Raw genomic sequence first — 13,232 nt, 5'->3', positions numbered from 1 at the left:
CTGTTGATGATTTTGGTCCAGAGAGGGAGGAGCAAGGGGATGAAGTCTTTTACAGCATTAGCAGGTAGGGGGTCTGTGAGGTGATTAGAGGGCTTCAAGGTGCAGAGCAGTTTGCGTATTGCTTCTTCCGAGTAGGTATCGAAGTACAGCCAAGATGCTTTGTTTTTAGGTTGAGTGTAAGACATTCTGGTGTTGTTGGGGAATCGGCTTACATCCATGATGAGGTCATTTCTTATGTTGTCAGTCTTTAGCTTAAAGAAAGCAGAGAAGGCTTCACAGTGTGGGGTGTCGCTTGTTGTGCTATTTGATTGTAGGGGTTGAGTCTTTGTTTGGGTCTTGATTAGTTCGAATAGCTTTCTTGGCCTGTTTTTTGCTTGGTCCAACTGGCGGCTAAAGAAGTCCGCCTTTGCGCGCTTTATTTTCCTAAAGTAGGCGTTTCTCTTGTTCTTAAACCTTTTGAGGTGCAGTGCAGAAGGGTCCGATCTCCAGGTGCGCTCTGCCATTCGCATAGTACGCCTGTCGTCATTGAGTCTATCATCATACCAGGGGTTAGAAGTTTTGGTGGAGACTCTCTTCAGTTGCAGTGGGGCGACTTCATTGACTACTGTGTTCATAGAGTCAAGGTAGTGGTCCATCAGTGATTGAACATCCGAGGCACCTGAAGGGGGAAGGATGAGATTGCCGATGTGGGGGGGCAGGGTAGAGGGGTTAAGGTTCTTCATGTTCCTTTTCCATGTTTTGGATTTGATTGGTTGAGCTATATAGTGTTCACTATTCTAGTGGTCACTCTGTATCATTCCAAACAACCCTTATTGATGATTGGTTGTAAGTCAACCTTATAGACCAGCTATCCTAGTAGCGTGGACAAGAGCAGTCTTTAGGCTAAACTCTAGAGGGCGTGTTAAGCCAGCTGTTTTACCATCACATATACCCCTTGAACACCACGTGAAAGGACACCACAAAAGTTGTTATAAAAATAAAGGATATTTATTAATAACATGACTACCCTGAACTCTTTATGAGTCAGGGAGCTAAGCACAATACAAAACTCTTAAGAAAATACTGCAAGTTGCACAAATAACACAAATGCCCGAGGGGCACGAAAAACCATATACTCTACAAGTGGAATGCGAAATACTAGCAGGTAAGTAACACGATCCAGAGGCTTCAGGACCGCTAGGACTACCTTACTGAACCCTCAGGTTAGGAGCAGGAGGCCTAGGGAACCCGGGTGCAGAGTGGGAACTCTTACGCGGGATGCGGGACAAAGTCTATGGATGCTAGTAATTCTAAAGTTACTGTTTCCGGACGAATCCGACTAGGTGGACTAAAAACGAAAAAGGATCTGGACACTACGATAGTGAACCTGTGCTGGAGCACCGAAATGCTCGAGTTACCTAGCCCAGGGGCTGCGGCTGCATAGGGTTCAAATGACGTCGGGAATCCTCGTTGTAGTCTATGGAGCCTGAAAGAAGATGTTGCTGGCAGGCGACCAGTGAAGATGTTCGGTGTGATCCAAGGCTGGATCAGTGAAGAGGACGAACTGAAAGCAGAGGGGACTCAGTTCTCAATCACTAGCCAGTGATTGTGTGGGCACCAGGATGGCACCGGATGAAGTCACCGCGATCAGGTGAGTGGGTGACGCTGGACTCTGCAGCCACACGGGCCAGGAGGCGTTGTCGGCGTCCAGGCTGGAGGTGCGAGCTGTCCCATGATGGTGTCTGCTGTCGGCGATGCTGGATCCAAGATTGGAGCAACAAGCCTTGGCAAAGGCAAGCCCACGCGGTTGAATCAAAATGGCGTCTGGAGTGGACCAGGAGGGTCCAGGGCACTTATTGTTGAACAAGGAGCAAGGGCCAGTCTAGAGGACCTAGACCAGCGGGGAAAACGTTGTGGTACGTCGTCAGGAGGGCCACTAGCTGACGGGCAAGTGACCGGACAACGTGGCAAACAGCAAGGCAGCAGAAGGGCCCAACGCAGATCTCGTGGATGCTGGGGTGCTGGACTTCGGTGCTGAAGCTGCTCAGGGTTGGATCCCTCGGTGGTCGTGCTGGTTAAGCGTCGTGCAGGTCTTGAAGATAGCCGGTCCCTCGGGTCTCGTCGCACCCACTAATCTCAGCTGGGCTGATGATGCAGGTAGAGGTCAGAGATGGCAGGGAATCCGGGTCTCGTCGAGCTGGGCAGTCTTGATCCGGAGGATGGACGTGCAGCAAACCGCAAGCGCTTAGATGGTGCCTGCTGGTGCAGGGTGGCTTCTCCTTAGCCACAAGGGAGAGTCTTCAGAGAATGACAAGAGTTCCTTTCGTGGAAAGTAGTTCAAGTTTCAAGATTATCCAATTTGGGAAGGGTGCCCGCTCCTACCTTTATTCTAAGAAAAGGGGCTGGCACGCGACTAGGTCCTGCCCATGGGTGAGACCAGGAGGGGGGTGGTTACACCCCTCTCCTTTGTCCGGTTTCTCCCCAGCTCAGGGGCTGGTGTGCCCCTGGAACTGGTTTGAGCCGGCATATGCACAGTGAGCACCGGGGTGCCACTTGCAGTCACCTTCCTCTCAGCCCTGCCTACCTGGGATACACAAAATCCTGTCTGGGATGGTGCTGGCACCGCCCCTGACAGGAAACCCTTTGTTCAGGCCTCCCTCGCTGGAAGGACTCCCAGCAGCAGGAGGTCAGACTCGTGTCTCAGTGGCAGCATCCATTTTGTGATGCTGAGGCTTGAGTTAACTTTTAACCGGGTTTTACAGTTACATACATGTCGTGTCCCTCTAGAAGGGTGGAATGCTACCCCCGTCGCCAGAATTGGCGAGGGGGTAGTATTCCAATTCGTATGACACCTTACTCGACATGTTTTGATAATGTTATACCAAAGTTAGCATTTAACCGCGAGGATTATAATGCACTTAAGAGTATATGGTATAGCGTTATCGTGGAACAGCTATTAGGACTTGGTTCCGCAAGCTGCAAACGGGCTCAGCTCATGCCAGAGCACCATCTCACACAATTCCAAGCACTCTGCCTTCAGGATTCATAAGGCCTGCCATAGGAGTGACTGATAGGAATATATGTGTCCATTTTAGGGTTAGATATAGGAATACTATATCTAAAGCAAAGGGTGATTACACCACCTTGCCCCAGCTGTCGTGCAGCCAGTTGTGTCAGATTTGGGTGGCCAGCCAGGGGTGGCATAATACATGCTGCAGCCCCTGGTAGGCCCTGAGTGCACCTATGCCCTGGGTACCTAAGGTACACTGTACAGGCACTGCTAAGGTGACCCAGTATCCAATTGGATATGTACCTAAGGTACATGGAGTCCATTTTAACAGAGAGAGCAGGAAGCCTGGGGTCCTGAATAGCAGGATCCCAGGCCAACTAAGTCAAAAACCAGCAAAACACCAGGAAAAGAAATTTGGGGTAACCATAGTCAGATATCCACCTTCCCACAGACATAAGTTCCCTTATGGGTTCACAGTAGGCCCCTAGAGCAGAGGAAGTACAAAGCCTGTGCTAATATGGCAATGGCCTGAGCTCAGCTTTCCTAGAGATCTGCCTAAAGACCATGTCAAGATACAGTGGGATCGAAAGGGTGTTCTGTCGGAGTGTAAAAAGGGACCTGATGAACCTATTTAACACCACAGCTAATATATTAAATTTTGCATACCCTCAGATCTCGGAGCCTTATAAGACCGATTGCGGCCAGGGCCTTTGCATTATAAATTTCTTTAGCGGGAGTCACCCTTTTTGAGTGGATTTCCTTAAAGACCTTCAATAGTCTCGAGGTGTAGTGCAGTAGAGAGCAATGGAATTTTTAAACCTTCATGGTCCAGTCCATGTTTGGGGTTAATCTTAGACCCAGATAGTTGAAGTTGTAAGCCTGTTCGATGGGATCTGTGTTAACAAGCCGCTTGCACTTTATGTTCTTACTTCTTGCAGAATTTAATGCCATAAATGTGGTTTTTGCGCTATCGAGCTCCAACCCATGCATGTTACAGATATTGTTGAAATCACCCAGGAGCTGCTGTAGGCCTTTAAGTGATTATGAAATCAGCAGCGTATCATCCGCAAAAAGTAAAGGGGTGCACTGCCTCAATCACACTTTCTAACAATAATGTCAACTACGCTTTCTAACAAGACTGCCTCAACCGTGCTTTCTACCAACTCTGCCTCAGGCACTCTTTCAAAAAAAATAGTGCATTAGCTACTTGTTCCAAAAAGACTGCCTCAGTCACCTTTTTTAATAACACTACCTCAAACAAGCTTTCTAACAGCTCTACATCAACCACTCTTTCTAACAATGCCTCTTCAACCAGGTTCTTCAACCACCCTGCTTGCTCACAACCCATCCCCAAACCGCCCTGTAACAACTATGCACCACCCCACCCTTCATGTAACACCCTGTTCCACTGGGATCATTTGTGTTTTTGTATCCTCTTTAATCTTGCCTAGCACGGTCATATAACACCGTACCTGCAGAGTCTCCGAACATGTTGTGGCTCAGGTCCAGGGATTCCACCTTCTGGTTGTTCATGAGGGCTTCAGCAAAGAAGGAGGCCATCTGGTCATTGAAGCCATTGCCTGATAGGTTGAGCTTGCGAAGGGATGTGTTCTCTATTAGCATCGCCGACAGGACTCGAGCACCCTTAAGCCCAAGCCTGTTGTTGGATAAGTCAATTTCTGGGAAGTGAAAGACAATATTCTGATTATTCACACTTTTTGATGTAATGAAAATGGAGTGGGTGCTACATCTTGTCTTATGAACCTCTACACTATTTTATATCCCAGGAAATATTCATATAGGCTTTCATGTAATGGTGGTCTTTCTAGTTTTCATGTACTAGATCTACCAAGTAACTCCAGGTTGTGATGGGAAATGTAATGCATTTATTTTGTTTAAATCTGATATGCACCTCACAATTATGTGTAAGAACTGTGCTATTAGTGTGTTGTGTTTGGAATCGTGTTCTGCACAAAGACTGTTGGCAGCTGTCAGAGTATTTTCCTCAGAATAAGGGCAGCCATCAGTATTTTGTGGTCAGAACAGTGTCAGCTGTCAGTGAATGTGAACAGAAAGAAGGCAGCTGTAATGCCATGGATTCAGTATGTAGTAGAAATTAGGGTTCTGTGCTGAGAATGAGAGCCACAGTCAGTGTTTTCTGCTCAGAATGGTGTCAGGTGTCACTGCCAGTGATCAGTATATTAGCAGTGGCAGCGGTACGTTCTTATAATAGTAGCAATTGCTAGTTTTTTGTGCTCAGAATGATAGCAACGACCAATATCCTATACTTGTAATGGTGGCGGACTGTTGATAGCTATCACTAGCGTGAGCTCAAAAGGGTGACAGCTGCCAATATTCTGTACTCGGAAAGTGTGATGTCTTCAGTGTTCTGTACCCCACTCATGATTTTGGCAAGTGTCAATGTTAAGTGCTAAAACTAAGGGCAGATTTTGGGTTTGTAGAGTTGGCAGATCTTGGCGTTTCTGATATATTTCCTGAATGTTGGCAGGCATCAATGTTCTGTGCTCAGACTGTTGTCTTCTGTCAGTGTGTTGTACTCCAAATTAGGCCTGGGCAGAGTTCGTGAAGTTCTGCTATGTGGAACTCCACAAACTGACCAAAAATTCTGCCTAGCTACACGGAGTTCTGAAAGTGGTGGAATGCGTTACGTCGTGCCGTTTGTGCTGATTTTTAGTGCTGGGCGTTTGTCCCACACTGCAAACTCAGTACGAACGGCACCACCCACAGCCCAAGAGGGCGCTGCTGCTTGAGTAGAAGTTCTACTCAAGCGGCAGCTTCCTCACACGAACGGATGGTTTCTCAACGTGAGCAGTGGCAACAATCCGTGACTGCCCGTGTGGAGAAATCTCACCGGGTGGTGGTCTGGAGTAAAATATTGCACTCTTGTCAACTTAACATTGGTGAGAGAGGAACAAACTAGGCTCTGCAGAGTTTTTCAAAACTCTGCTTGCTACGCGGAGCAACGAGTGGGAAAAACTCAGCAAACTCCACAAGGGGAGCTGAATTTCATGCCCAGGCCTACTCTAAATATTTGTTGTTTGTCTGTGTTGGGTCTGAGAATTATATCAGCTATCAGTCTTCTAGGCTCAGGCTTTGTTAGCTGTCAGTGCTTTCTGCTTAGACTGTGGTCAACTGCTACAGTTTTCTGGGTTCAGAATAAGGGAAGCTTTCAAGCTCTGTACTCTCAAAGTTGGTTTCAGAATTGTAGCAGCTGTCAGTATTCTGGGATGAGGTTGTTGTCACTTGTCAGTATCCTGTGCTCAGACCGTTGTCAGCTATTGGTGGCGTATATTCAGAATACTGACATCTCTCTGTCTCTGTATTCAGAATGCTGGTTTCTGACTGTTATCGCCTATGTGCCTTCTGAGCTCAGATAGTTGTCAACCGTCAGTTTTGTGTGGTGAGACTATTATCAGCAGTCAGTCATCTTTGTTCAGAATAAGGGAAGCTCTCTAGCTCTGTATTCGCATTGTTGTTTTCAGAATGTTATCAGTAGTAAGCCTGCTGTGCTCAGACTGCTGTCTGCTGTTAGAGATCTATGTTGAAAATTATTGCAGTTCTCTGGCTCTGTATTCAGAATGTTGGCTTCAGAATGTTACCATCTGTCAGTCTTTTGGGCTTAGGTTGTTGTCAGTGTTCTGAACTGTTGTCAGCTGTTAGTGTTCTGCATTTAGAATAGATACATCTCTGTGGCTCTGTATTTTGAATGTTTGTTTCAGAACTTTAGGTGTCAGTCTTCTGAGCTCAGTTTGTTGTCAGCTGTCAGTGTCTGTACTCAGACTCTTCTCACCTGCTACTGTTCTATGTTCAGAGTTTGAACATATTTGTATTATGTACTCATAGTGTTTGTTTCAGAATGTTGTCAGCAGTCAGCCGTCTGTGCTTTAGGCTGTTGTCTACTGTTAGTGATGTATGTTCTGAAAAATTGCAGTTTTTGGGTGCTCTATTGAGTATGTTGGCTTCAGAATGTTTTCAGCAGCCGGTCTTCTGGGCTTAAGTTGTCGTCAGGTTTCAGTGTTTTGTACTATTGTCAGCTGTTAGTGTTCTGTATTCATAATAGCGACATCTCCTGGCTCTATGGTTTGAATGTTGGTTCAGGAAAGTTATCAGATGTCGGTCTTTTTGGCTAAGGTTGTTGTCAGCTGTCTGGGTCTGTACTTAGACTGTTGTCTGTTGTTAGTGTTCTTTATGAATGAATGAATGAATACATGCTTGTATAGCGCATGGCTACCCGGAGGCATCCCAGCGCTTTAGATCGAACATTGAGTAGCTCTCGGACTCTGTACTCGGAATGGTTGTTTCAGAATGCTATTAGCAGTCATTCTTCTATGTTTGGATTGTTGTCCACTACAGCTCTCGTGCTCTGTACTCAGAGAGTAGGTCTCAGATGTTCTCAGATGCCTGTTGTCTGGGCTCAGGTTGTTGTCAGCTCTCAGTGTTCTGTACTCACTGTTGTCAGCTGTTAGTGTTCAGAACCTTGACAGCTGGTTGTGCTCTGTACTCAACTTACCAGTAGGAAATAGCGTTACAAGATAAGCGCGTCTCTGGTGAGGGGGTTAGTCAACATGGTTCCTTAATGTTTACATTTTCATGCAGAGTATGACATATTTATCATAGGTGTTTCGGATTAGACAAACCTGTGATGTAACAGTTGTCCTTTAACATCTCTGCGATTGCCCCTGCACCCTCTCCCTCCAGGGAGTTATCACTGAGGTTTAACTTCACGATGAATGTGTTGGTCACCAGTGCGAGAGACAACGCTTTGGCACCCTGCGGCACAAACAAAGGAAATCGATTGATTGAAAAGCTGTAATACAATCATCCTGCATTGGATAAGCTATGAGCACTGTCAAGGTATATTTAACATCCTAAAATGAGCATAAAACTGGAGGGTGTGCTTTTAGATATCACAGTGCGCAGGGCTGGCTTTAGCATGATGGCGCCCAGTGCGACAATCTTTTTTGGCACCCTCTCCCATGGTCCCTTCCTCAGATTACCTAACTACAACTCAGCAAAAATGCCCCTCAGCTCGCCATAGCCTCTCTCACATACATTTCCTTCATTTTAATGTGCTGGCAGAGGCTGGTTTCACTAATCCACTCAGTTATCTACATAAAATAAAGATCTGCTCTTTTCATCAGATGTATTAACCCTCTGCGCTACTTTATGGTGATCAAAACTGCTACTAGACAAAATTCAATCTCTCTCTCTCTCTCGCTAGCAAAAAAATTAATCACAAGAGTCATCTTCACATTTGTATTGCTGCCTGAAAGCTGAACTCACAAGGAACTCTGTAGCAGGTGCTTTTTATTCATAAGTTATGAAAAGGGGGGGCTCTTGGCCCCCCCCGCCCGCATGGCGACGCGGCGACCGCTCCCCTCTCCAGGTGCCCTCCCTGACCCGGATGTCATCATTGGACTTCCGGGTCCGGGGGGTGGGCCGCAGGAGGGGCCGGGTGGGGGGCGTAGCCGCCCCCCCACCGTGCCCCTTAGGAATATAGAGGCGGGGAGCGCCCAGGAGACCCTCTTGTTCCTGGACGCTCCCACGCAACTGGTCGTGCCCCGCGCCCGGGGGCCTCTTGTTTTTTCATCGTGTTGTTTGTTTTTCAGGATACTCGAGCCACGGAAGCTGTGTTGCAGTGCGGTCTGACATCGTCGCCGGAGGAATTTTGTGGCGCCGGGGTGCAGAACTGCGGGAGAGCCGGTCAGAGGCTTTCACGGCGGTTGCAGGTTGGAGCGCGCGGAAATAGAGGTATTTCTCGGGTCGGGCTGCACGGCGTGTGACTGTTCGTCAGCCGATCTGTTGAGAGTGCACGGGGAACATTTCCCGCCACCGAGGGTCAGAGCGGGAGGGTAATTTGTCGTGTGGGTTGGGAGTGCCTCACACGGTGGTTGCAGGCATTTGCTTCCGTCCATTGCCCCCTTTGTTCGTGCGGGTCCAGCGAGTGTGGTTGAGTTACAGTGCAGAGCGAACCGGGGTGAATTTTGTTTTCATTTTACACGAAGGAAGCGAAGCAGGGTCGACCAGGGCAGGACCTGGATGGGAGACCCTAATGGAAGTTGTGGAATTTTGTGAAATTTAAAAAGTTGGTGCATTTAGTGACCAAAAAAGAAAGGGTGTTAATTATTCAGAGCTACAATTGTACTGTTTTAATTGAGGAATATAGTGCAATTTAGTGAATTCCACGAGTTGGTTTTTTAAATTACAAAAGGGGTTGTGCATTAAAGGCCACAATTATACTAAGTGTCTGTGAGGGTAACAGCCAAGTGGTGAACGGCCGCGTGCTCTCAGGTATTAACGCATTTTCAATTACAGGCACTAGAAGAGAACTTTCCTGCATTTTGACTGGCCAGCGCGTGGGCGCGGACGTAGGGCGTGGTTGCAGATACGATATCGGCGGAAAGCACGCAGGATTGTCGGTAAGAGGGGAACGGGGGGCTGGCATTCATCGCTCCTGGTTGCCGCCGGGTGGGTCTACATTAGGTTTACCCACCCCTTACATAGCCGGATAAGCCGGTGGTGTTGCGGTTGCCGTTGCATGGTGCTGAAAGCCCCCTGGAGACCCTCCATCTGGTGAAGGTACAGAATAGCTGATTGTAACACTAGGAGTGTAGCAGTGGTCATCATGCCAGGAGCAAGGGGTGGTAAAGGAGGGTCTAAGATGGAAGTGATGATGCGAGCCATGATGCGGGAAATGGGCGAAATGAACAAACGGTTGGGGAAGATTGATGAATTAGAGGCACGAATTAATGAGAGGTTTGATGATTCCCCTGGCCCATTGGGTAGACCTGTTCGTAGGAAGGCACCCCCCTTACCAAGGGGGGATTTTGTCACCTCACCAAAGAGGTCTAAGGCCAAGAAAACTAGGTACGCGGCTCCTACCCCGGAGCCGGTAGTCCCGGTGCCTGTTGCACCTACGCCTGTGATCCCAGCGCCCGTGGCACCGGCTCCTGCCATCCCGCCGGCGCTCCCTCCTCTGGGGCCTGCCCCTCCGCCCGTGGCTCCAATCCCAGTTACGCCTGCGGCGCCAGTCCCAGTTACGCCCGCACCCTTGCCCATTGCTCCTGTGCCCCAGACCGTGCCCACAGTGATGCCGGCGGGCCCAGCGGGTACTGATGCATTGCCTTCTGAATTGGTATCTCGGATAGCAGATTTGCTGCCGTGGTTAAAAAAGGGGGGTATGTCCTTTGATTCATCTGACCATGTAGCCGAGGCAGAAAAACTGGTAGAAAAGATTAAGGCTTCAACGGCGGTTGCCAGCAGTGCGGGAACAGCATCTTCTTCCCTTACAGGTTCGGGTCCTGCTCAGGCGAACGGGGAGAGTGCCCTACCGGCTCCAGTGCCTGTGAATGGTAAGGAAGTGTCTCTGCCGCTGTTGGGGGACGGCTTAGTGCCAACGAGGAGTGAAAATTTGGGACAACATGTGTCCAAAGAAGTGAAGGAGATGATTTGGGCAGGGAAATATGTTTACATTTACTCTTTACTGCTAGACAATAGGGAGATGGAACAGGCGAAGGTATTGAAGGAGTGGATGCATCCAAGCGAATGGAGGGCACAATGCTCCAGGTTTAGAGTAGAGGAGACATTAAAGAACTGGATCAGGGCCTTCGCTGTCCTTTCAGCCATCACGGCAGAACGCCCCCCAAATGTGCAGGCCGAAATGGCTTGCTACCTAAGTAGGATTGTGGGGTGGAGTGATCAATACACTGGTGACGCGTGGAAGGAGTATGATGTGAACTTCAGGAAGGCCAAAGAATTTAACGCATCCCTAGCATGGGACAAGGTCGACTCATTGTCTTGGCATAAGCAGTTTTCGGGTGACTCAGTCCCTTCACAGCCCATCAGTACAGTGAGGGTATTTTCCGCAAAGCCCCATCAGCCCTTTCGGACAACCCAAGGGAGTGAGGTCCCGGGGAAGAGTAAGGGGGCGGGGTCAGAAAGGAGAGGGGTATGCTGGGATTTTAATAGGCGCACATGCACAAGACCCCAGGGCACCTGTAGATTCAGGCATGCATGTTCAATCTGTGGCCACCCATCACACCCCGAGACAACCTGCAGGTCCAAGCCAGGCAACCATGGGCATAGGGGAAGGGGGAAGCCGGAATAACTTTCATGAGCTGGGCCCCCCCACACCAATAGATGTGTTAGCATTGATCCCGTGGTTAAATAGATACCCTAATCACGCAGCGGCCACCCTACTTCAGGAGGGGTTTTCACGAGGTTTTAGGATTCCGGCAGTGGGTTTCACAGGTAGCAGTACTTGCAGGAACCAATTATCAGTGAAACAAAATCCAACGGTAGTGTCCGCTAAGATTACCAAGGAACTGTCCTTAGGCAGGATAGCGGGCCCCTTCCACGAGGCACCGGTCCCTGATTTTGTGTGTTCCCCACTTGGAGTAGTACCCAAAAAAGAGAAAGGTGAATTTAGATTGATCCACAACTTGTCTGCACCAAGAGGATCATCCTTGAATGATGCGATTGATGAAGGAATTTGTAGCGTGAAATATGCCTCTTTTGATCAGGCGGTTGACTTGTTGCGTGCACTGGGCCCGGGGGCATTGATGGCTAAATCTGACATAGAATCCGCGTTTCGCCTCCTCCCAGTGCACCCGAGTGACCACCATCTTTTAGGCTTCACCTTTGAGGGCAAGTTTTACATGGACAAATGTATGCCCATGGGCTGTTCCATATCATGTGCCTATTTTGAGACATTTAGCTCATTCCTAGAATGGGTCATGAGACAGGCAACGGGCCACCAGCAAGTTATGCATTATTTGGATGATTTCTTGTTCCTAGGAGCGGCGAACTCTCAGGAGTGTGCATGGGCATTGCAGGAATTTTGCGTGCTCATGCGGGCTTTTGGGGTTCCGCTGGCGCCGGGGAAGACGGTGGGCCCGGTTACTTGCTTGGAATTTCTGGGCATTGAAATTGATTCGGTTCAAGGATGTTTCAGGTTGCCCGAGGACAAAGTGTCTAGGTTCAGAGCGGCTCTGCGGCAATGTCTAAGAAAGAACAAGGTTTCCTTGCAGCAGCTGCAGGAAGTGGTGGGTCAACTGAATTTTGCATTACGGGTCATCCCAATGGCACGCCCATTCTCTCGCTCTATTGCCCATGCTATGAAAGGACTACGGGAGAAGCACCACCGCACTAGGCTGTCAGCTGAGGTTCGCCAGGATATGCAGATATGGATGTCATTTCTGACAGACTTTAATGGCAGGGTGGTGTGGGCAGGTCCTCCCGCGTCATCAGCAGAATTGGGTTTGTGGACGGACGCTGCTGGTAGTGTTGGTTTTGGTGCCATTTTAGGGTCCAAGTGGGTAGCCCAACGGTGGCCAGAGGAATGGAAAAGATGGGGCTTGACTGCCAACATTGGCTTCCTGGAACTTTTTCCAGTATGGGTGGCATTGAAGGTCTGGCCAGAACATCTATGTAACCAATCAGTGGTGTTCTGGTCGGATAACATGACAGTGGTCGAGTGCATAAACCAGCAAGGGGCGCGCTGTCCGTTCATCTTGCGCCTGATTAAAGAGATTGTGTTGCTGTGCTTAAAATTGAATGTACTCTTCAAGGCCAAACATGTCCCAGGCGTCCTTAACAATGCAGCTGACTCCCTTTCTCGCTTCAAAATGCAGGTTTTCAGGGAACACCTTCCTGCAGCAGACCCCTCGCCAGCACAATTCCCGACAGTACTCTGGCAGATTGGTGCCCCAGATTACAGGACCTCGTGGTTGCTAGCCTAGCACCCAGGACCAAGACATCTTATGAAGGGGCGTTTTTGTCTTACCGCTCGTTCTTAGGGCAGGAGTGGGAGGTCAGATGGGCGCAGGAGGACAGTTTTGCAGAATATTTGGAATGGATGCACAGGGAAGGGAGATCAGTGGCAGCCGCAAGAAGACATAGGGCGGCTGTTTCCTTCTTTGCACAGGCTAAGGGCATGCGAGATCCCACCAATAATTTTGTGGTGCGCAAGGCCATGAGGGGATGGCGCCGGTTGCAGGGCCATACTGCAGATACAAGGAAGCCCATAGGCTTGGCGCGGCTGACAGCCTTATTAGTGGCATTGCACGAGGTGTGTAGTTCAGAATGGGAGATACATCTGTTCAAAGCTGCTTTTGCCTTGGCTTTTTATGGGGCTCTAAGAATTGGCGAACTGGTAGCAGGGTCAAAAGGGGATAAGTTGGGCGGCCTACAGCTAAGTAGTGTTAGGATCAGGGAAGACACC

At 48.9% G+C, this 13,232-nt stretch overlaps 1 protein-coding gene across 2 annotated transcripts in view; it reads right to left on the bottom strand.

The window, feature by feature from the left end:
• Positions 1 to 13,232, bottom strand: part of LRRC74B (leucine rich repeat containing 74B) — a 432,482-nt gene that overhangs the window by 235,091 nt on the left and 184,159 nt on the right. For both annotated transcript variants that reach the window (XM_078665884.1, XM_078665885.1), the window contains exons 4-5: positions 7,648 to 7,780; positions 4,462 to 4,668 (exon numbers count right to left, since the gene is read on the bottom strand). In XM_078665884.1, the coding sequence (XP_078522010.1) occupies positions 4,462 to 4,668; positions 7,648 to 7,780 (340 nt within the window). The remainder of the gene's footprint in view (positions 1 to 4,461; positions 4,669 to 7,647; positions 7,781 to 13,232) is intronic.

The sequence above is a fragment of the Lissotriton helveticus genome, chromosome 11, assembly GCF_964261635.1.
Source record: "Lissotriton helveticus chromosome 11, aLisHel1.1, whole genome shotgun sequence".
NCBI classification, from domain to species: Eukaryota; Metazoa; Chordata; class Amphibia; order Caudata; family Salamandridae; genus Lissotriton; species Lissotriton helveticus.
The sequence above is the reverse complement of the archived record's forward strand: the minus strand, read 5'-3'. Positions and strand labels throughout refer to the sequence as shown.